General features: G+C 35.7%; 1 protein-coding gene across 2 annotated transcripts in view; it reads left to right on the top strand.

Annotated features, from left to right (window-relative positions):
- Positions 1-22,627, top strand: part of EGF (epidermal growth factor) — a 103,040-nt gene that overhangs the window by 61,183 nt on the left and 19,230 nt on the right. For both annotated transcript variants that reach the window (XM_079153563.1, XM_079153564.1), the window contains exons 8-17: positions 941-1,063; positions 2,000-2,125; positions 3,200-3,336; positions 5,750-5,898; positions 8,680-8,784; positions 9,974-10,197; positions 13,745-13,912; positions 14,633-14,782; positions 18,682-18,801; positions 22,407-22,523. In XM_079153563.1, coding sequence (XP_079009689.1) covers positions 941-1,063; positions 2,000-2,125; positions 3,200-3,336; positions 5,750-5,898; positions 8,680-8,784; positions 9,974-10,197; positions 13,745-13,912; positions 14,633-14,782; positions 18,682-18,801; positions 22,407-22,523 — 1,419 coding nt within the window. The remainder of the gene's footprint in view (positions 1-940; positions 1,064-1,999; positions 2,126-3,199; positions 3,337-5,749; positions 5,899-8,679; positions 8,785-9,973; positions 10,198-13,744; positions 13,913-14,632; positions 14,783-18,681; positions 18,802-22,406; positions 22,524-22,627) is intronic.

The raw sequence follows: 22,627 nt of genomic DNA, 5'->3' as shown, positions 1-22,627 counted from the left end.
ATCATCTATGCTTATGAAAGCAGGCACATTGAAATGAATGAATGATAATGAATTTTTTGGAAATTACCCCACATCTTTGTGCTTGTCTATGAAATCTGCCCCTCTCCTAATATCACATGGTTTGCCCATTGGTAAATACACTGAAGTACAGGATGTAAATGCCTCATAGGGCCCACTGTATACCAAGCATGGCAAATATAATCTCACTTGATTCTCAAAACTTCTAGAAGTTTAATATTACAAATACAATTTTCTCTTTGACTTACTTGGAATTTATTTTGATGTTTGGTATAGGGTAGAGAGTTAACTTTCTCCCATGAATCATCATTCAGTTATTTCTATACCATTATTGGATGATCTTTCACATGCTCACTAATTTTAAAATAGCATCCTACACAGTACACTCTTATGCATACCTTTAATCTTTTCTAATCTGAGCTTCCTATCCCATTGTATTATCTTCTATTTCTGCATCCATTCTCCACTATTTTAATGATTGCACATTGTCATGCATTTATGATAATTTATCATACATTTTAATATTTGTTAAGAGCCTCTCATTTCTCTTCCTACACCTAACCACACTCACAAAATGTCCTCTTTTTTTTTTTTTTTAAATACATGAAATTTGTTTTCCAGATGAACTTAAGAATCACTTCCTCAGGTACCAAAACTCTTGGAATTTTGATGATTAAAAATCTTTAAAAATCTTATTTGAGATAACAGAAATTCAGAGGAAACTGGAGACATTTTCCAAAATCAGAACTCTTTCAGATTCGAAATTTTTTCTTTATATCTCCATTACCATGGCATTTCATAAATGTTTGTTCTTTCTTTAACTTCTTTTTTTCAGGAGAGTGCTTTTTGTTAGCAACAGATTGTAATAACCTTTCTCAACTCTGATTTAACACTAATTTTAACTTTGTTCTTCATTAATTAGCATTGGTTTTCTGTCCAAGCAATGCATCTAAATGCAGTCATGGATGTGTTCTGACATCAGATGGTCCCCTGTGTTTCTGTCCTGAAGGCTCAGTGCTTGAGACAGATGGAAAAACATGTAGTGGTGAGTTTATTGTCTTTCATTGGTTTGAAAATAAACATTTTCTAAGTGACACCTAAAAATTGATCTTATTGCCAAAGGAGAGTAGATTTTCCAATATTATACACTGAAAGATATTTGTAACAGATTAACATAGATTTAAATTTCTTTTTTTAAAAAGATGCATCGTGTAGTGGTTTTGATAAGGGCCTTTGAAGTTAGACCTTAAATAGCTTACCAGTTACTGCAGTGTGTTTTGGACTAGTTACTTGACCTCTTTTAGTCTTTGCTTTCTCATTGGTAGCAGTACTGACACCTGCCTTCTGGACTGAATGAGATGACAGCAGCAGAGTGCTCTTAGCCTGTTGATTGTATCTAATAAGTAACTTCTCTACTTTTGTGTTCAAAGAGATTTAAGCATATAGAAGTCTGAATATAACCCAAGATTAGCAGGGAAGTCACATATAGCTTTATGATTTTTTAAATAAAAAAAATAGAAGAGAATGCTTATTTTATGGGATGAAGTGTTGCCCAATTTTAGAATTAAAAGTAAAGCCAATTAAGATCTTTAAAAACCTAGAAAATGAAAAAGAAGTCAAGAGACTGAAAGGAAGTCAAGAGAGGAAAAAAGCATTACTCATCAGCAAGAGTTAGATCAGCCTCCACACCAGCTAAAAATTATTGTGTTCTGTAGTCAGCTGTCAGCCTGCTTGTTCGTGAACTCAGTGGTGCAACAAAGGATGAGGGCCATTGGAATGTGAGGGATTAACATTCAAGATGTTGAGTTTAGTGAAGGCTGGTATTTATGATGTTCTGAAAATAAACTTGATTGTAGCAGTCTGAATGATTGTGGAGGTGGTTTTCAAAATCAACATATAGTTAGTACATCCCAATACTTCTATGGGAATTGTTATATGTTGAATGACATGACATCATTACAAAGCAACCGTTTTTTTGTAGGCTGTTCGTCACCTGATAATGGTGGATGTAGCCAGCTCTGCATTCCTCTCAGCCCAGTATCCTGGGAATGTGGCTGCTTTCCTGGGTATGATCTACAGCCAGACCAAAAAAGCTGTGCAGCTTCAGGTTAGTGCTGGGGTTGTCTGGAAATGTGTTCCTGCAAAAGATAACATGAAAATATTTCATTTGGAAAGATGGGAAGTTGAATTGCTTTGGGTTTCTTGATAGAAGGTCTGATTTTTTATTTTTGGAAATGAAAAATGAATCTTATGAGTATGAATAATTAAGTAATTATAACATAAAAAATAATCATGTTTTTGAAGAATATTTCTGATTTAACTGGCATCCAGCAAAAATGATTTACAAATGTCATATGTGGTATTTTTAGTAGATAAAAAAGTTATAACCAGAATAGTCTTAAAATATTTTATAGTTAAGAGGTATTCAATAAATATTTGTTGATTGATTGATTTGATTTTCATCTCTCTAGTGAATGTAATAATTATAATACTTTGACAAATTCTGTTCTTTTCATGTCAAAATTTAATATAAAATTTAATATCAAATTGTATGCTTCTGCTATTTTTTCATCTTCTGATATTCATCTCTTGTGTCCTTCAACAGCCTTGGAAATCTTAGATTTATGCCAAATGGATTTCATCTCTCCTGAAGGTTAATTATGCTGAGAATCTGAATAACATAATGATGATTCTATATAGCTTGCCTTAGACTACAATACTCCTAACTTTTCAAGGCCTCAGTAATATAGTATAATCGGAGTACTGAGAATAATCAGGGGGTCTTATTATAAACTCAATTACACCTCCCTTTCAGAAGAGCGTAGGCCAGGGAAGGTTATTTATTACAACATGAATTCAATATGTGTGAATCAAGGAGATTACAGCCCTAAGATTTATATCATTTAATTATGCTTTTGGTAATTTAGTGTGGCTTTCTTAAAAGTAATTTGCATTTTTAAAGTGACACCTAGAGAAAAAGAATCCAGTGATGAAATTCTGGCAATGTGTTACCTCATGGAACAGAATGTCTTTTTGCCTGTCTTTGCCTATATCACACTGGTGGGAAATTAAGAAAACTAGCACTGTAGAAATTAGAGGGTACAATGAAAGGGAAGAGTCAGAGTGCCTTTTGTGTTCCAAGGAATGCTTTAAACACAGACACTGAAAATTTGGTTAACAGGACCACAACCATTTTTGCTGTTTGCCAATTCTCAAGATATTCGACATATGCACTTTGATGGAACAGATTACGGAACCCTGCTCAGCAAGCAGATGGGGGCAGTTTTGGCACTAGATCATGACCCTGTGGAAAATAAGGTATGGTTTTGTTGCCTGAACAGATGTGAGTGTGCTATAAAGACAAAACAGAGGATTTTATCCTAACAGATAACCTGGGCTACTTGAAAATCTTCTGCTAAACTCAGAATGATTAGACCTAGAATGAGTTACACATAGACAGTGGAACATCATTTGAGAAATTTTAAGACTTTCTTGCTGTCATATCCCTGCACAGGGTCCTTGCTGGAATTTAGTGATTTTATTAGGGATGATTGTGCAATATTAATCAGGTTTGTTTCCTCTTTGGAGATGAGGATGGGAGACTAGCACAAGTTCATGCAGAAGGAGCTCCATAAATAGGTTTTTGATTATTTGCTAGTAGTGGGAAGAATAGGAGGTTAAGGTTGGGCCATACAAAGTATGGGTTAGTAATTTGCATTTAATATATATCATTGAGAGAGGGAATTAAATGATCTTTGAACTGTGAAAATCGGGAAACAATTTTATGACTGTTGTGGGAATGGCAGTCTAACTTGCAATATTATTTACATAATAAACTATTTTACATAAAGTTTTTTAAAATGTAACTTGGAATTTTTATATTATCAAGGCTGACCAGTTCCTCTTTTATTTCTTAGTTGTGTTTGTGCTCGGTCAATGTGCTTGAAAGGATGTTACAGTGTCTTTTGGACATTAATCGTCCATAATGATAAATTACATAGTTATTGATCTCCTTCCAAAGTTATTTAGTTATTAAAAGATGGCACATTAATTTATAGAATTTTAAACTCTGTACTTTTGTTTCTTCTTGATTTGAAGCCATATGGTAAGTGACTGAAAGAGACAGTGAAGCAAATTGATTCTGGATTTAATAGGTATGGATCGATAGCCAAATATAACTATTTTTTCAAATAAATTTTGCGTAATTAAACACTAGCAAATAATTCTTTCCCCTGAACTGAATCCATAGGGCTCCATAGAATGGTAACATTGAATAGAAAAAAATTATTAATAGAAAAAAATCAATTAAAAAATCATTTACTACCAAAATTGTTTTTTCCTACACAGTCAACATTTTTATAACTAGCTAAATAAGAAATGAACTTTAAGTCAGGTGGTTGTTTTTTACTTCTCTGATTAATAGTCTTATTTTCTTGCTACTCAAACTCTGGTGTTTGGCCCACTAGCATCAACATCACCTGAAAATACAACTACAAGACTGGTAGTCTTCACTCCTGGTCCATTGAATCAGAATCTGCATTTTAACAAGATTTCCAGGTGATTCATATGCAAATTTGAGTTTGAGAAGTACAGTCCTAGTAGAGAGTTTTTCATGAGAAGTATCCATATTTGTCTTTACAAAACACAACTCATTAAGTTTGTAGCCCATTCACGAAATGGCAACTCATTAAATAATAGCCCATTATTATTTGTGAATATTTCATCAATTATAGGTTTAGGTAAACATATATGCTCACAGTTAAAATTCCACAAATTCCATTAAATTGTCAACTGACTTGTAGCTTTTTTTGGGGGGGCTACTGGGAATTGAACCCAGGGGCACTTAACCACTGAGCCACATCCTCAGCCCCTTTTTGTATTTCATTAGAGACAGGATCTCGCTGAATAGCTTAGGGCCTTGCTAAGTTGCTGAAGCCGGCTTTGAACTCACAATCCTCCTTCCTCAACCTCCTGAGCTGCTGGAATTACAGGCATGCGTGGCCGCGCCCAGCTAGCATTTTTAATACTCTGTTGAAATTCTTATGTTTTACAACCTGCATACTAGATTGAAAAAGAACTTTGAGTCTGTAAAATTGGATAAGACAGATACATTAAAATGAAATTATATAAGATTAGAGATGAAAGGAAACTTAGGAAATATCTAACTTCCTCATTTTTGTAGTCTGGAAAACTGAGGTTAAGTGACTTGACCAAAGCAGTCCAGCAATTAAATTAGGAAACTGAGATAGGAGCCCATGTCTCTTGAGTTGCCCTGAAGTACAGTGCTGTGGACTGAACAATAGAAGTTACAGCTTGGCTAGTAGTCCTCAATAAATTGCAAATCATTGCTCCCTTTCAGACTGTAGAAGCTACTGGTGTTCCAGTGCAAGGCTATGCCATTGAGCAATAATCAAATGATCAAATATTAATAAATAAACAGTAGAACTATATGCCAGGCGCAAGGATTTATGTATACATATCATGTAACCTAACAAGGCTGATATTATTATCCCTATTCTACCAATAAGAAAACTAAGACTGAGACACTAAGTAACTTGCTTTTGGTTATACATGTCTTGAAGCAGCATAATTGGGGTTTAGTTGCTGATGTATCTAATTGTTAATCTTAACAATTATAATCAGTGATCTGAAGATTTACTCATCCTTTTTGTATATGTTCCATGTTCATTTTTTAAAGACTAATCAGAAACACCTGTATTCTGTTTTGTAGATATATTATGCCCATACAGCTCTGAAATGGATAGAGAGAGCTAATGTGGATGGTTCCCAGAGGGAAAGGCTTATTGAGGAAGGAATAGATGTGCCAGAAGGTCTTGCCGTGGACTGGATTGGCCGTAGATTCTACTGGACAGACAGAGGGTATGTTTCCTGCTTCACTTTGAAGCCACAGGGGATGGAAACAATAAAACAGATAATACCACTTGCTTTATCCTTCATTTTGAACACCGAAACATACTGCTGGGTGCTTGGCACCCAACCAGTGGAGGAAACAGGCTCTATTGTGTCTACTTTCCTGCCCCTCCCCACCATCAAGTAAGACACTCCTCCCTTCAAGATTGAATCTGTATCCATGGGAGGATTTCAAAGACCAAGAAAGCAGCAATCAGTGCTTTTACAGATCTGAGTGTGTGTGAGAATCCCAAGGCCTGTCTGAACACAGTTAGAAAGCATTCTTTGAGTAACTGCTGTGATTGAGGTGCTCTCTTAGGTAACGTGGGAGAGTACAAAGAAGAATGGGATGTGCTTGGTCTTTGCAGTCAGCTTTTAGTTTATTTGGGGAGGTAAGTCATATTTCCCCAACAAAACATTAATCAAATACTGGATTAAGTATCAGTGCAAAAAATGTCAAGGCCATGCATAAATTATTGCCTAGTGAAGGGTGTATACTCCCCAAGGAATTGCTGGAAGGGGTTTCGGAAATCAGCTAGTCCACGCGCCTTCATTATACAGGTGAAAAAGCTCAGAAAGTCTGAATTATTCCAAGGTACCTAGCATTCAAGTGACAAATATGGATTAGAATTTACTTGCTGGCTCCTGTTGAGTCACTATGAAGTGGGACTTATGGAGTTTTGAGGAATGTTCAGCGGATCAGAGGGATGGTCTGCTTTCCTTTCGGTGGGTAACCATAGAACCAGAGTGAAGTTGGGGTATTTCTGTTCTCTAGGTACCCAACTCTCGGTGCTCCTCTGTGTGAGCCTGGGAACAGAACAGGGTGGGGTAGGAGATGAGTCAATAAGAAGGGTTGCATCCCTTATGGTGGCAGATAAACCTTAAACCAGAGTCCCTCACAGGATAATATGAAGGATGCTGTGTGTTCTAAGATATTTTGTCAAACTAACTGAATGCCATGAAGTGAAATGGTAGCCTTTCTGGACATCTGGCACCTCTGTAGCTATGTTTCACCTCTGTGAACACAGCAGTTCCAAGCTGGGAAAGTCCCAGGGAATGGGTTTATATGCTTGAGTGTAGGTTTCCTATGTCCTAGATAATCTCATTTGGTCTGTATAACTGATGGGAAACCAGTTCTAAAAAACAACCACATGTATGGTGTGGTGTGAAGTCATGGATAAAATGGCCCTTCTGTTTTCAGGGTGAGTTTATTTTTTACTCATTCACTTTTCATTTGTTAACTTAACCACACCTTTATTACTTTATTATTTGTGTGTTTATTTATTGAATAACTGCAGTGTACTAGATACCAGACTAAAAGCCTTATATCTATGATACTATTAAATCTCAAAGAGGTAAGTTTTCTCACCTCCAATTTAAAAGTTAATGAAATCAATAGTCAAAGAGGTAAAATAACTTTCCCAAGGTCAAGCAGCACATAAGTAGTATATATGAAATTGGGATTCAAGGATGACCATCTCCAAAGCTTATCCTGTTAATAATCAAAGAGATGGGCTCAGAGTATAGTTCAGTGGTAGAGCTTGTGTTTAACATGTGCTCAGCCCATGGTTCAATTCCCAGCATCACAAAATAATCAGAGATGTACTGCCTCCTCCAATCAGAATTGATTTAAAATGTGCTTCACCCAGAGTTATGTAACAAATTGACATCAGTTATAAAAATTATAAATCATAATAACAGCATCCTCCTTGTTTAACTCCTTAATAGATATTTTAAATATCAGCTATGCATAATAATAGAGCTCATACATAGTTGTTCTTCTAAGAGTAAACGTTGATCAGGATAACAGATGTCAACCACTCTAAGGTCTTCTAAGGATGCAAGGTCTTCTGATCTTTCCCCATATTTGCAAGGCACCTCTAATTTTAACAGTGTTTGATTAATAGCACAATGGTTCCTATTGCAGAGGTAATGCCTTCAGGAGATAGAAACCTCCATATCCTGGAGAATCAGACCTCAAAGTCCCTACTTTGTTGACTTCAGTAATAACTAGTCCTTCTTAAGCCCTCACCCCTCTAAAGGCAGCTGCTAAAAGACAACCTTTAATTTGTCTGCAAATGAGAGGTTTATAGTTTGAAAACCTTGACATTAGTTAGAAATTGTATTTAAATAACTGAGATTCTAATCCTGTGATATTGGATTACATAGTAACTCTTTGCCAAATGGGAACCAAAGAGGGATGGTTATAGTCTTTACTAGCCTAGGAAAAGGCATATTCAAATTAACATCTTACACCTAGGAAGGGAACTAATTGGTAATTTCACTGGCAATGCTATTATTTAGTATTAAGGAATTCTTATTCTTAAAGTCATTTGTCTTGTAAAAAAGAGCCAAGAAGGTAAATGTGTTTACTCATTTTCTGGGGACAACAGAAACTACCGTAAGATGAAATCTAATCTTGGGATTCTTGATGAACAACTCATACCCTGGAAACTGGGTGTGCTCTTGTCTTGGAAAATGCCCTTATACTTATCCTGTCACTGTGTATTTTAATTCCCTTGTATAAATATTGGGATATTAATTAAGAATATGTTTTAAAACAATAGAATTTGTGAGCTTCTTGGTGCTAAGTTTGTGTTTGTGTGTGTGTGTGTGAGAGAGAGAGAGAGAGAGAGAAAGAGAGAGGAAGAAATGTAGTTTAGGACACCTATCTTTGCACATCAGGAGCAGGGAACTTTTGTTTGAAAAGTCAAGTTGAAAACAAACCCTTTTGTATTATGTACATTTTAGGAAATCTTTCATTGAAGGGAGTGATTTAAATGGAAAACATCGTCAAATAATCCTTAAGGAGAACATATCTCAGCCCCGAGGAATTGCTGTTCATCCAGTGGCTAAGTAGGTATTTGAGAAAATAATGCACCTTTCTGCACAGGTCACATGACATTTCATGTTTGTTATGCCAGGGTCCAGAATCTGTCTTAAGACTTCAGGTGGTCAGTAGAATTAGAAGCCAAGGAAATCCATGAGATTTATAAATCTTCAGAAATGATGTGGCTAGCAGGTAGTCCTCATTTTTTTTGATCTCCTGTCTTTTGATCTTCTGTTCTAATGTAGTAATTTTGTTGACATGCCCTTTTATTTTAAGCAAATTCAATTTCTTCTTGAAAAGTGGGCTGTACTTTGTTAACCAATTAGACTTCAGTTCATTAGTTTACTTTCTTTAAAAATCTACATGGTTATTTGTTGAGCAGAAAAGAATTTGGATTGTGTGACTTATGAATTCTATTTAGAATAGCAATAAGATGATTTCACATGATAGGCCATTCCTAGATTTAGAGGAGAGTAAATATAAATTATGAAAGTTTAAAAGATTTTATGCTTTTTTATGAATTAGTATCACATTTTGGCTTGGGTATTAGAGAATTAAGGAGAGTAAAGAATTCCTTCCTAGTTATTAAAAAGCAAAGACAAAAACCAACCTAGTTTTATTTATGATGGAAATTTTACAGTGGTCCATGGGAGATAATATACTGGTAGGAATTGATACTTGATTTGGAGTCAGCCAAATTAAAGCAGTGAGAATGTAATGAACTCTAAACAGTCCAATAAGTAGATATTGAACCATATTGACTAAAAAAAGTGGCGTCCAGCACCTGATTATGGAACTTAAAATTAGCTGAGTAAACAGTGCGTTGTAAAACTAGAAAGCAGATAAATATGCTCTTCCCTTTATGTTATAGTTTTATAATTGCATAACAGAAAACAGGCTAGCAAGAGTCATTGTATTTACAGTAATTTCAAAGTATTTATTCAAGCACACTTTGAATTGGTGATAATTTTTAAACTAATTCCTTTTTTAATATAATGATCTGATCTGTAATTCAGTATTTCTTGTCCAAGATGCTTTACATAGACCAGATAATTGTTTTGCTTCTGAAAATTATTTGTTCAACATGCCATGTTATATTCTCTCTGCATTCCTCAGTATACCACTCTAGTATATTCTAAAGTCATTTTTATTGATAAGAAAGTAGAAGAATCTTTTCAAGCAGATTTTATTTATTGTATGCTTTCTTGATTAAAGGAGATTGTTCTGGACTGATATGGGTATTAATCCACGAATTGAAAGTTCTTCCCTTCAAGGCTCTGGTCGGCTGGTGATAGTCAGCTCTGATCTGGTAGAGCCCAGTGGAATCACCATTGACTACTTAATGGACACATTGTACTGGTGCGATGCCAAGCAGTCTGTGATTGAAATGTCCGGTCTGGATGGTTCCAAACGCCAAAGACTTGCCCAGAATGATGTAGGTGAGGCTTTGAATGGATGATTTCTTCATCTTGATTGAATGTTCAGTAGAAAGCATGTTTACACACACACACACACACACACACACACACACACACACACTTAACCACATAGTGAGAAAGGAATAGAGAGACTTCTCTAGGTAATTATGAGCTATGACGATCACTTTAACATTGGAATGTTGGGTAAAAAGTAGTGTTGTGTGGTCATTTCTCTTTTTCAAGATTTCTCAAAATCAGTATGATAATATTTATTCCGTTTCTCTGAACTTGCTTGGGAATAAAAACTTCATTCATCTATTATCCTTTCTTGTGTTTTAGAAAATTTCATTTCACAGCAGTGATAATATCATTTTCAGGCATTGATGAATATAAATTGATAATGTGCAAATATTAATGAATATAGTTTTGTCCACTGTTGTATTTTCACATTTTGTATGGGGTATCATGTATTGTCATAAATATCTTTAAAACACTGTAGCCTTTAAAACAGAAGTATAAATGTCTACGAAACTACATAAGCAGTGTAAGATTCATTTTGATTCAGGGAATTTTCAAAGACAGTTTTTAAACTGGGTCATGTAGTAAATAGATGGTGACAAAAGGCAAAAATTGGGCTTTATATGTTATAAATGCTGGGATATGGCAACTGAACTTAATTCTGAACTTACTAGGGAATCTTTGAATGTTCTTGAGCAGGAGACGTAGACAAGATTGGCATCTCAAGGATGTCCACTTAGATAAGTGTAAGGGGTTGGACTGGAATTTAGAGGAAAAAAAACCAGGAGGCTATAGTAGTTGTCCAGGCAACAGTTAATGAAGGCCTGAGCTAGAACATTGTCATTTAAAATTGGAAAGGAGGATTAGCGTATTAAAATCATTGTGGATAAAAAACTGAGAGGATCTGATAATAGGTAGGATATAGAGGATGAGAGACAGGAAAGTATTAAAGATGTTTTGGAGATTTAGAAACTGGAAAGATGAAAAACATGGTCTCTCTCACTTAGGAAACTAACAAACTAAAAATCTGTATAAAAATTTATTTTGCTCATTTTCTTTAGTTTTAGAGGCAATCAAGTTTTAGATCTCTGTTATACATGACATAGGGTAAGATAATTATGATTTAAATTTCCTACAATATGTACAATGACAAAAATGAGACATTATACTCTATGAATGATTTATCAAAATGCATAAATACATTCTACTATCATGTATAACTAATTAGAACAAATTAAAATGTTTTTTTAATTTTATATATTTCTAAGATTTAAAAGAAAATAAATACATACCTCATAGTAAATGATAAACTTGTTTACAATTTTAAGTTTTACTCACCCATGTACTTAACAGATATTTATTAAATTGTCATAGAAGGTGGAGATTCAGGGGTGAGTAAAACAAATAGGATTTCTGTGAAGTCATGGAATCTGGTTGGGGAGATATACATATTTTTAAAATATTCCCCAAGTAAATATAAAACCATAGCTTTGACATAGAGAGTAGAAAGGGACTTGAAATTTCCTGATTAGAATGTAAAAACATCATATTCTAGATCAAAAAGCAGCAGATATTTTGTGAGTAATTTGAATTACTATTGTGATCTATGACTAATGCAATTTTCTATTGAAGGCAATTATCAAATAATTTTATATTAGATTATCTAAATAACTGTTTCCATCATTACAATGCCATCTACTGGTATTTATGTGGTGGCTTCTCAACAGTCAGTTCAGAATTTTTAACATAAAGATTGAATGAATTCATTCTAAATTTTAAAAATCAATTAATTATGGATCTTTGATAAAAAGATAAGGGGAATTTTCTCTGCTATGGGGTATTTGTTGAAACACTAATATGTGTGTCAACATGGACGGACATGCCTTAAGGACATCATGCTAAGTGAAATGGGCCAGTCCCCCAAAGAGAAATACTGTATACAGTTCCACTTATTTGAGGTATTTAGGGTAGTTGAATTCATACAAACAGAAAGTGGAAAAGTATTTGCCAGGGGTTAGTAAGGAGAAGGAAATGAAGAGTTGTTTAATCTGTGTAAAGTTCCACCTTTACAAGATGAAAAAGTTGTGAAGATTGTTTCCACAGCAATATGTTGATGTACTTAACACAGCTGAACTGTACACTTAGAAATGGTTAAGATGGTAAATTTTGTGTAAGTCATTTTTGCCACAATAAAAAGAACTATAGCATCTGGCGTGGTGGCACACACCTGTAATCCCAGCAGCTTGAGAGACTGAGGCAGGAAGATCACAAATTCAAAGTCAGCGTCAGCATTTTGGCAGGATTCTAAGTGCTCTGGGTTCAATCCCTGGTGTAAATAACAAAAACAAACAAAAACAAACAAAAAAAAAAACTATAGCTATGAAACAAAATTTCTTTGCTGTATTTATGGTAATTTGGGACAAAGGGCTAGAAACTGAAGTGAATCTTAAACATCTTGGCCAACAATGATGATTGGACTCGCTGTTCCCAGACAAATCATTTGAATGTGCTACTAATAGAGGGAGACAATTATTCTCATCTAGCAAATCTATTGCTCATTCACAAAAAGATTGGCCCAGGAGAATAGGCATGAATAGATATGATTAAAGCTTCCAAACTTGGGTCTTTTTAACTTCAGTGTTTAATTGCTTAAGATTGTTTGCGAAAACATTCCAGCACTTTTCTTGTATTTGGATCCCTTGTGAAAGCAGTTTCAATGGTATGGGGAGGGGGTTTGCTCGAGGAGGGCTTGAGGTAGTCCACGAGAGTCAATAGGAGCCATGAAAATGGAGGCAGCAGTTTTCAAAAAACTTCCTTTAGGGAAGGAAGGAAAGAGAAAAAAAAAAAAAACAAAACAAAACAGAGGGGTCAGGTAAGTGAAGAAATTAAGTCAGAGAGGATATGGGTAGACTGAAGGAAAGAAGCTAGTGCGGTAAAGAGTGACTATGTAGGAGGTGGGGGTAATTGTTGATGGAACAAGGCCCTAGAGAAGGCAGGAAGGATGATAATCAGGAACACAGCCACTGACTAATATTAGGTAAGAAGAGAAAGAGGAAAGAAGGTAGTGGGACCAACTCAGGGAGGTATGTTGGTGGAAATGGGAATTTGAAGAAACACTCAGTTACCTCAAAATTTTAAAAATTCTTACAACAACCTGTGAGTTTGCACTACTGCATATTAAAGGCATTCAAAAGACTCAGAACCTAAGGCAAAGAGCAGCAAAATAACTTAAGTTTGTAAATAGTGTCAGCTGTGCTCAGTACCAAACATTCCTGCCTTGGCCTCTTTTCTTCTAGGCTCCTTTAAGACAATCGGCCCCCTTTCTCATACTCTCCTAATCTGGGTGATAATGGTTTTTTTTAGAACCTCATACCACCAGGCTCCCATTCTAAGATGAGGTTCCCTTACCATGGGGGTTCTCCTTGCTGAGCAACTATAGTAAAGAACTGATTTAATGTAAGAATCAGGTAGATTTCAAGATTTGTCCTCTTGTAAATATTCATTGAAAAGATCATGAAGGTGTATTTGATGGATTTTGATTTGCTTCCAGGTCACCCATTTGCTATAGCTGTGTTTGAGGATCACGTGTGGTTCTCGGATTGGGCTATGCCATCGATAATAAGGGTGAACAAGAGGACTGGCAAAAATAGGGTATGTCTCCGAGGCAGCATGCTGAAGCCCTCCTCACTGGTTGTGGTTCATCCATTGGCAAAACCAGGTACACTGGAGATGTTATGCAGTCTTTCCTTGGCTGCGATCTGTAACTATTCTAATTGATAGCCAATAGTGGGGATGGAGGGGACTTTGCATTTTTCACTAATCTGCATAAATAATAAGATTTTCTAAGATTTGGACTTCATTTTAATTAAGACAGTTTGGAGTTTGGTAATTTAAACTTTATCCCTAATTTGGTAGTGTTGGTAATTTGAGCTTTATCTCACCAACCTCATCTTTTCCCAAAGAGTTTTTACTTGCTAATTTCAAAGACCCTAAGGTGAAAAGCACCAAGGACAGGCATTTTAGATGCTTGCAGTGGAAGGTTCCATTGACACTTGGATTTTTCCCCACCCCTGACATGCCAGTGAGTGAGTGTTGGCCAGGAGTAAGCAAATGCAAGAGGCATCTAGCTTCCTACTGTAGTTCTTTCTGAATTGTCTTTTGTCAGTGTGACTAGATTATGAGTCAGGAAATAAGAATCACATCTGACTAAAAAACTTTTTGAACAAAAGTACTAGCTGTACTCAATAAATACTCACAAGGTCATAGCATTCTGAGCTTACCTTAGAAGCAGTGGCTCCTTTTGGGAACTTCTGAAACAGCTCTTGACATTCCCTCTCCATTGATACATTGAGGTGCTCTCCCTAAAAGAGGTGGACTGTGATTTGCATCAGTAACATCCTTTACAAACTCATCTGTGAATTCACCTCTTCTCCACTAGGTGCAGATCCCTGCTTACATCGGAATGGGGGCTGTGAACATATTTGCCAAGAGAGGTTTGGAACTGCTCAGTGCTCTTGTCGTGAAGGTTACAAGAAATCCCCAGATGGGAAAAGATGTCTGGCTCTGAAGGGTCATCAGATATTGGCAGGTAATATAGTAGATTACGTAGTTAAATTTTGTTACCTGAGCTCAGGAATATAGCTGTACATCCGTCTGCTGCTTTTGCTGATTTTTAATATTTTGTATTACTAAAACTCCCATTTTTAGGAATGCTAAGAGTGTGTTTGGGTCCAACCACCACTGGTGAGTTTTGGGTTCCTTATTACAACTAAATTCAATTTAAAAATCTTTTCACTGTGAAAATCTTAAGCTCCAAATGCCCTCCCCTCCCCACCCCACAACTTCCCTATTTATAGTGGAGTGGGCACAGGTTGGGAAATAAAAGCCAGCATTTGTTGGGCAGAGGCTCAGATTCAGAATCTGGGAAACAAATTCAGGATTTAGCAGGTGGAAGAAGATACAAGGCGCAGTCGGGCTAGTAGACATGCTTTATTCAGAGGTGGCAGTATCCCCCAGTCAGCCCCCAGCTCCATCTTGAGCCCCCAGTCAGTTCCATTTGACCCCCAAACCATTTTCACAGGCCTTTTTTTTAATATGCAGACCAGACAAAGAAGGCATACTGCCAACAGTTTATATCAGTGGGCACATGCTCACAAATATTTATGACCTTGAGTCCCTACGTGTTTATGACGTTGACTGTACACTGAAAACAGCCTGCCAGAAACCTCAATGAGGGAGCTGAACTACAGCCATTTTGGGACTGGTCTACAGCATTTTTATCATCTCACAAAAATGTTTAGAGACGTTGTGTTTAGAAGTTTTATGTTCTCAATTTTAGAGGTAGTAATATACAATCTCCTTATCACATGACAGATCTTCATTTGGAAAAGCAAAGTCCTTTATAAAAAGTAACTTCAAAATATTTAAAAAGTGTGGGAAATCTGCCCTGAGAAGGCTTAACACCTACTGTTTTTTTTTTGTTGTTGTTTGTTTGTTTATTTTGTTATGTATCTTTTGGTGGACTGGGAATTGAACCACTGAGCTATATCCCCAGATCTTTTCATTTTTTAAAAAAATTTGAGACAGGATCTTACTAAGTTTCCAAGGCTGGTCTCAAACTTGAGATTTTCCTGTCTCAGCCTCCTGAGCTGCTGAGGTTATCGGTGTGTACCACCATGCCCCAGTGACCCACTTTTTTACAAACTAAATATGATTTTGAGAAAGAAGAAGGAAGAGTAAACCTATTATGGTATGTAACTTACCTGACTCCCTTCAGTGATGCCCAATCTAGGCATATTGGAGTAATCTCTTTATATCTTTCTACCAAAAATATACCAAAGATAATTTAAATTATATTAATTTTTAGAGAATTCATATGTATCTGGAAGGCACAGTATAAATATAACTTAGTGACAGATTGACGATAAATAAATAAATTTATCTATCCATGGACCAGAGCTAAATATTTTGGATTTTCAGAATTTTTTCTTATTTTGTTGCCTTAAGACAACAGTTTCATACCTCTTAGTCTCAGAATCCCTTTACACACTTAAAAATATTGAGAATCCCAAATAGTTTTTTGTTTATATGAATTATATCTTTTAATATTTGTGATATTAAAAGTGAAAACAATTTTTACATCTTTATTAAAATTATAGCAATAAATCTCTTATATAGTACTTTTTTATAACAACAATTAAATAAACATACTTTCCAGAGCAAAATTTTATAGTGAAAAGATTGGCATCATTTTACATTTATATCTTTGAAGTCTCACTTGATAGAAGACAGGTGGATTCTCATAGCTAAGTTAAATCTACTGTGTTGTTTTGGTTGAAGACTGTGAAGAACAGCTGGCCTCACAGAGGCATGTAGTGGAGAAAAGTAGTGTTTTTCAATAGCCTTCGGAAATGCCTTTTTGGATATTGGATATATAAAGAACTCAAAAAACTTAACACCAAATAAACAAATAACCCCATCAATAAATGGGCTAAGGAACTAAACAGGCACTTCACAGAAGATATACAACTGATTAACAAATATATGTAAAAATGTTCAACATCTCTAGCAATTAGAGAAATGCAAATCAAAACTACTCTAAGTGACAATTATCAAGAATACAAGCAACAATAAATGTTGTCAAACATTGCTTGTGGGACTGCAAAATGGGGCAACCATTATGGAAAGCAGTGTGGAGATTCCTCAGAAAACTTGGAATGGAACCACCATTTGACTCAGTTATCCCACTCCTGGGTTTATACCCAAGAGACTCAAAATAAGCATACTACAGTGACACAGCCACATCAATGGATATTGTTCTTTTAATACTGCTCCAGAACTAAACAGGGCAGTAGTTTCTTGAAGCTTAGCTGGAATGTGCAATCTGACATTGGCAACAAGTACTGCCAGTTGTTTTCTTTGAAGTGACAGGTTCACTTCATTCATTTTTGAGAAAATGCTTGCCAGATAACCAGGTCTTAATAGCACAGTTTGCTTGTCAGTCATCTTCAATAAAAATGCCATGTTCAGGGCTGGGGTTGTAACTTAGTGATAGAGTGCTTACTAGCATGTGGGAGGCACTGGGTTTGATTCTCAGTACCACTGAGAATAAATAAATAAAATAAATAAATATATATATATATAAAAATAAATAAAATAAAGGTCCATCAACAACTGAAATAGTAAAAACAAATATCATGTTCAATGAAGAAAAGAGGACAATTTAAGCTCACAACTAAAAAGCTGTTTATGAGCTTTGCCTCTAGGTAATAGCAGTAACTTCGTTAGGCACTGGAAGCATTTTATGTGTATTTCCCATTTTATTACACAGAATATTAAAAGGTTATGTAGTCAATGGTCAAGAGTTTTAAAAATTAACAATTCTGATTGCTTCATCATGAGCTTCTTGTGAAGCTTTATTGTGTGTGTGTGTGTGTGTGTGTGTGTGTGATGCCAATGTTGAACCCAGGTGTACTTTGCCACTGAGTTACATCTCCAACCCTTTTTATTTTTTGAGATAGAATCTTAGTAAATTTCTGAGGTTGGTCTCGAACTTGCAATCCTTCTCCATCAGCCCTCTGACTAGCAGGAATTTTTAAAGGGCATGTTAGTGAAGAATACTTCTGATGGAGTTTGATGTCATTGCCTTAATTTAGGTTTTTGCCATATCAGCACCAGAATGAACACAGTGAAAAGAGGCAAACGACATCCTAGAATTATTATAAAAACAGTTTTGACTTTATGGATTCCAAGCAGTGGGACCCCAGTGGCCTGTGGAGAACTGCTATCTTAGAGAATCCATTTCTGCCCTTTGGGTAGGGGGTGGATATGTGGATCCCATGACCGTATTCAATTTTGACTTTTTTATGCCCTTTCACATTTTAAAATCAGGTTAATATAAACATGAAAGCAGGCTAAAGGAGAAAGGAGTGACTATGGAAGTCGAGTCAGGGAGATCATCTCTCTAATTTGCCCTTAGTTATGTTGGTCTTTAGTTGTACACTGATTATATTTATAAGAATTTTGTTGTTTTACTCTTGTTTTTAGCCAATACCTAAAAGAGTCCTGTCTGTCTTCTCCACTGGCTCCCTGCCCACACCAAACCACCAAAGGCACTGAAGGAAACTGGGAGGGTGGGATAGTGGGTGAGGTTTTCTAAGCCACCAAACCTAAACATTTCCTACTGAATGCTCTTACTTTAATAATGAGTCTGGCAGGAGGATTGTGAGTTCAAAGTCAGCCTCAGCAACTTGGCAAGGCCCTAAGCAACTCAGTGAGACCCTGTCTCTAAATAGAGTACAAAAAAGGGCTAGGGCTGGGGCTCAGTGGTTGAGTGCCCCTGAGTTTAATCCCCAGTACAAAAAAATAAAAATAAAAAATAAGAATGAGTCTGAACTTGTAAACAAGGAACAGCCATGATAGTAAATTAAAGAAAACATTCCCTCAAAGAGAAAAACTAAATAAATTGTATCTGTTGGCCTTCAACAGGTGGTGAAGCTGATCTGAGTAATCAGGTAACACCACTGGATGCCTTCTCTAGGACTAGAGCTTCGGAAGATAACATCACAGAATCTCAGCACACACTAGTGGTTGAAATCATGGTGTCAGGTATGAATAATGGGTTCTATTATAATGACATTTCCATTCTATCAATGAGAAACTCTGACTTATCTCTTGCTTAACATTGGCTAAATCTACACAAGACTAATGAAGTCAAACTTTGGACTCAAGTCCTCCTCTGAATGACCTCTCCAGCTCTACATTAGACTGGACATGAACTGAACATTTTGAGAGTTTTTGCACTGAATGTTTTTTGGGGAAATATAACTTGGAAACAAAGGTGAAAATTGGAACAGAATAGATTTAATTGTGGCCTTATCCATACCTAGTATTGTTGGTATTTGGTCTATCTAGCTGTTCTTCCACTAGCATGAAGTTATAGCAATTGATGAGCAATCATAAGTTGGTTGCTTCAATTGCTAAGGAAAGTACATAAACAGAAAATGTTAGAATTATTTCTATTTTACATATTTATCATCAAAATGCCAAATAATTTGTGCCTTAAATATCTATGCCTTAAAATAAAAGTTTGAAAACTCTACATTAGGACATTTAAGGAAGGACTTCCCTGACTTCTTTGGTCTGGAAACTACTTCATAGATATAAAGGGCTCTGAGGACCTCATGCCCCATACCTTATTGGTGTGGTTTTTGATGAAATATAAAGAGATAATACTTTTAGTAATAATAATAACTAAAATTTGTATGGAGCTTTGGCATTTGCCATATACTTTAAATATATTATCTACTTTGATTCTTATTACAATTCATCTTTTTAAAGATGCAAAACTGAGATCAGTTATATTAATTAGTTATATTAATTAGTGACTTGACCAAATTGTTAATTCATGCCAAAATAAGAATTACTATAAAACTTTGTCACATTAGGAATATTATTTATTTAACAATTTATTGTGCATACACTATACCAAATATAAATAAAGTTCCTAGTTTGCAGGGTCACAGTCTGACATAGAGATAAGCAATATAATAGAATAAAACCATATCAATTAATATTAGCAGGAGAGATAACCTTTTCAAAGTCACTAGGGATGACTTCTAGAGAGAAGTCTTCTAGAGAGAAGTTCATAGAACATAATTTGAAAGATTTATGTTTGAGGGACACAAAGATAAATGACAGTAGATTAGGCATATGGTGGGAATGGGGGAGTGACTAAGAGACAAAAGATCTGTGCACAAATATATAATCTGTATTTGGCTCCATACCTGGAGACTATACTCTACCTAGTGCAGAACAAACAAATTGATTATTTTGGTAAAAAAGACCTAATCTTTCCATACCTGGATTGTGTTCTGTTTTGTCCTAGTCTGTGAAGTTTTAGTTCCATCTAGGTTAAGCTAAAGGTCTTATTTATGTTTTACAGTGACATTTCATGTCAACAAAGTATCTATTTATAACTGAAAAAATTTCTTTTTGAAAACTCCAGGTGTTGGGCCTTGTATTCAAGCCTGAGAATCCAGGAACAAAATCTAGGCCCATCAAGCCCTGTTCAGCTGCCCTCAGTCACCAGCCCTTTGTTCTTGGTATTCTAGGACCTCTTCAGTTACACTGGCCTTGTTTTCTGGGCCCAGAGCGCTGTTTTTAAATCCTCTAAGTCCTACCTACATTGTCTTGGTATTAATATTCTCTTGCTCAGAAAGCCTTCCTGGTCCTTGAACAGGTGTGGGTTGCCTGTTATAGCTCTTAGAGCATAGTATAGTTCTTGATCATATTTATGCTTCAATAATTATGCAAGAGAGCAGAGTCCTTGTTTGTATTTCTTTTTTTTTTTTTTTTATTTTAAACAATGGTACGGGGGATTGAATCCCAGGACACTACCACTGAGCTACATCCCCAGCCCTTCCTATTTATTTTGAGATAAGGTCTCCCTAAGTTGCTGAGGCTGTCCTCAAACTTGTAATGCTCCTTCCATACTTAGTCTGTCTAAATTTTTTATCACTATATATTTGACATTCATTAATATCTGGGTCATAGTAGGTATTTTTGAATGAATTTTATTTTTACTAACAGGCCCCAGATTCTCCTCTACTGTAATGAAGATAGACTTTTTTTTTTTTTGGTTGTGCTAGGACTCAAATCCAAGACCTTGCTCTACCACTGAGCTATGCCCTAAGCCCTGATAAAGCTAATTCTTTGTCAGGTTGTTATGATAGCCTCCATGTTTGCCATCTTTGTTTAACTATGTATAATATTTTTAAATTCTCAGAGGATTTTGGTTTTAAAAATCACTTTTTATTCTGGTCCTTACAATAAAAAGACCTATCTGAAACCACCACCTATATTTTAGAGCAGAAGGTGAATGTAGGCATTCTGTCCAGAACTAGTTTTCAACAGAAAGAATTTTGACCCTAGTTTCTCTCTTCTACAGCTGCATATCCATTTCTTTTCATTATGCAAAACTGACTTGAGGTTTGCAAGTTACCAAATAAACCCTGAATCATATTCTAATTTAGGATAATTCTGAAGAGATTTTAAATGTCTTGGATAATTGAATACTGTACACTCTGTGCTCTGAGCAGCCTTATGATTTGGGAACTAGTCTTCCACATATCTGCTGAATCAAATGGTTAATTCATTTAACCTGAACTTACCCATCCTAAGAGTCATGAGTGACCAGAGATGACTAAGCAAGCATGAAAGCATGTGTTCCCATAAGAGAAATCTTTTAGCTCAAGTACCTAAGAAAATCAAATGGAATTACCCAGTGCCTGCAATCACATAGTACCCAAATCCTGCACAGATCATTTAACTTTGAATTAGGGACAGGAGGAGCTTCTTTTATCTCTTTTGTACTCAGATGAGCAAACTTACCAGGGAATAAGCAGATGATAGTTTATGTCCTACTGTAGCATGTCAGATCCTCCAGCTCCAAACAAGGGGATGGTGGGTAGCATTTGGAGAATGATTATATACATAAGCAGGTAAAGCAAAAAAACAAAGAAAAACTTACTTGTGTTTATGGCTCAGTATGTAACTGTCCCCTGGGGGCATTTACACGTCAATGGAATATGAAACGAAATGATCCATTTACAGCATTTAACTTGTATGGCTCATAACTTCATAAAAGTGCCTGGAGGTTTGCAAGTCACTGCATAAATCTTGATAATAAACACAACCTGTGACATACATATTTTATTATATGCAAGACATGATATTAGTAAATTGACAATAAATCTTTCTATGATTTAATCTCTTTACTGTGTTGATGAACAGATCTACTGTGTATCTTTAAGGGAGATGATAGATTGAATACCTTTATATGTCACAGTGGTTGAGAATTTTTAAATAATAAACCTTTTGAAATTTGAGTCTTTTTATTTCTAGCAATTTTATAGTTTGAACTCGCAAATTCTTTTAAAAAATATAAACAAGTTCCCACAAGACTCTTTGAACACCAAATAATTCTTTTAGACTAAATTTTGTTGAGAGTATGTTAACAGAAACATATGGCTTATGGATACTGTACTGTAGATATAGATTATAGGTCAACAGACTGTTTCTATTTGGAGGTTAGCCTGTTCCAGAACTTAGGGAAGAAAGTGTTGGAATGTTCTGAAGAATCCAGAACATTAAAGTCCATTTTTTTCCTCTAAGGTCTGGAAATAATTGCCTGGGTTTCTTGCTGTTTGCAGATCAAGATGACTGTTCCCCCATGGGATGTGGCAGGCATGCCCAGTGTGTTTCAGAGGGAGAGAATGCCACCTGTCAGTGTTTGGAAGGGTTTGTCTGGGATGGAAAACTATGTTCTGGTAAGAGCAAAGGCTAAATACACATACTTAAAATTTGTAAACTAGAAACATTCTTTTTGCTCTTAATGACTCAAAATCTTCAGAAGGAGTTATGTAATCACAGG

The sequence above is a fragment of the Sciurus vulgaris genome (genome assembly GCF_902686455.1).
Source record: "Sciurus vulgaris genome assembly, chromosome: 9".
Classification (NCBI taxonomy): domain Eukaryota; kingdom Metazoa; phylum Chordata; class Mammalia; order Rodentia; family Sciuridae; genus Sciurus; species Sciurus vulgaris.
Note: the sequence above shows the minus strand (reverse complement) of the source record. Positions and strands in the feature narration are given on the sequence as shown.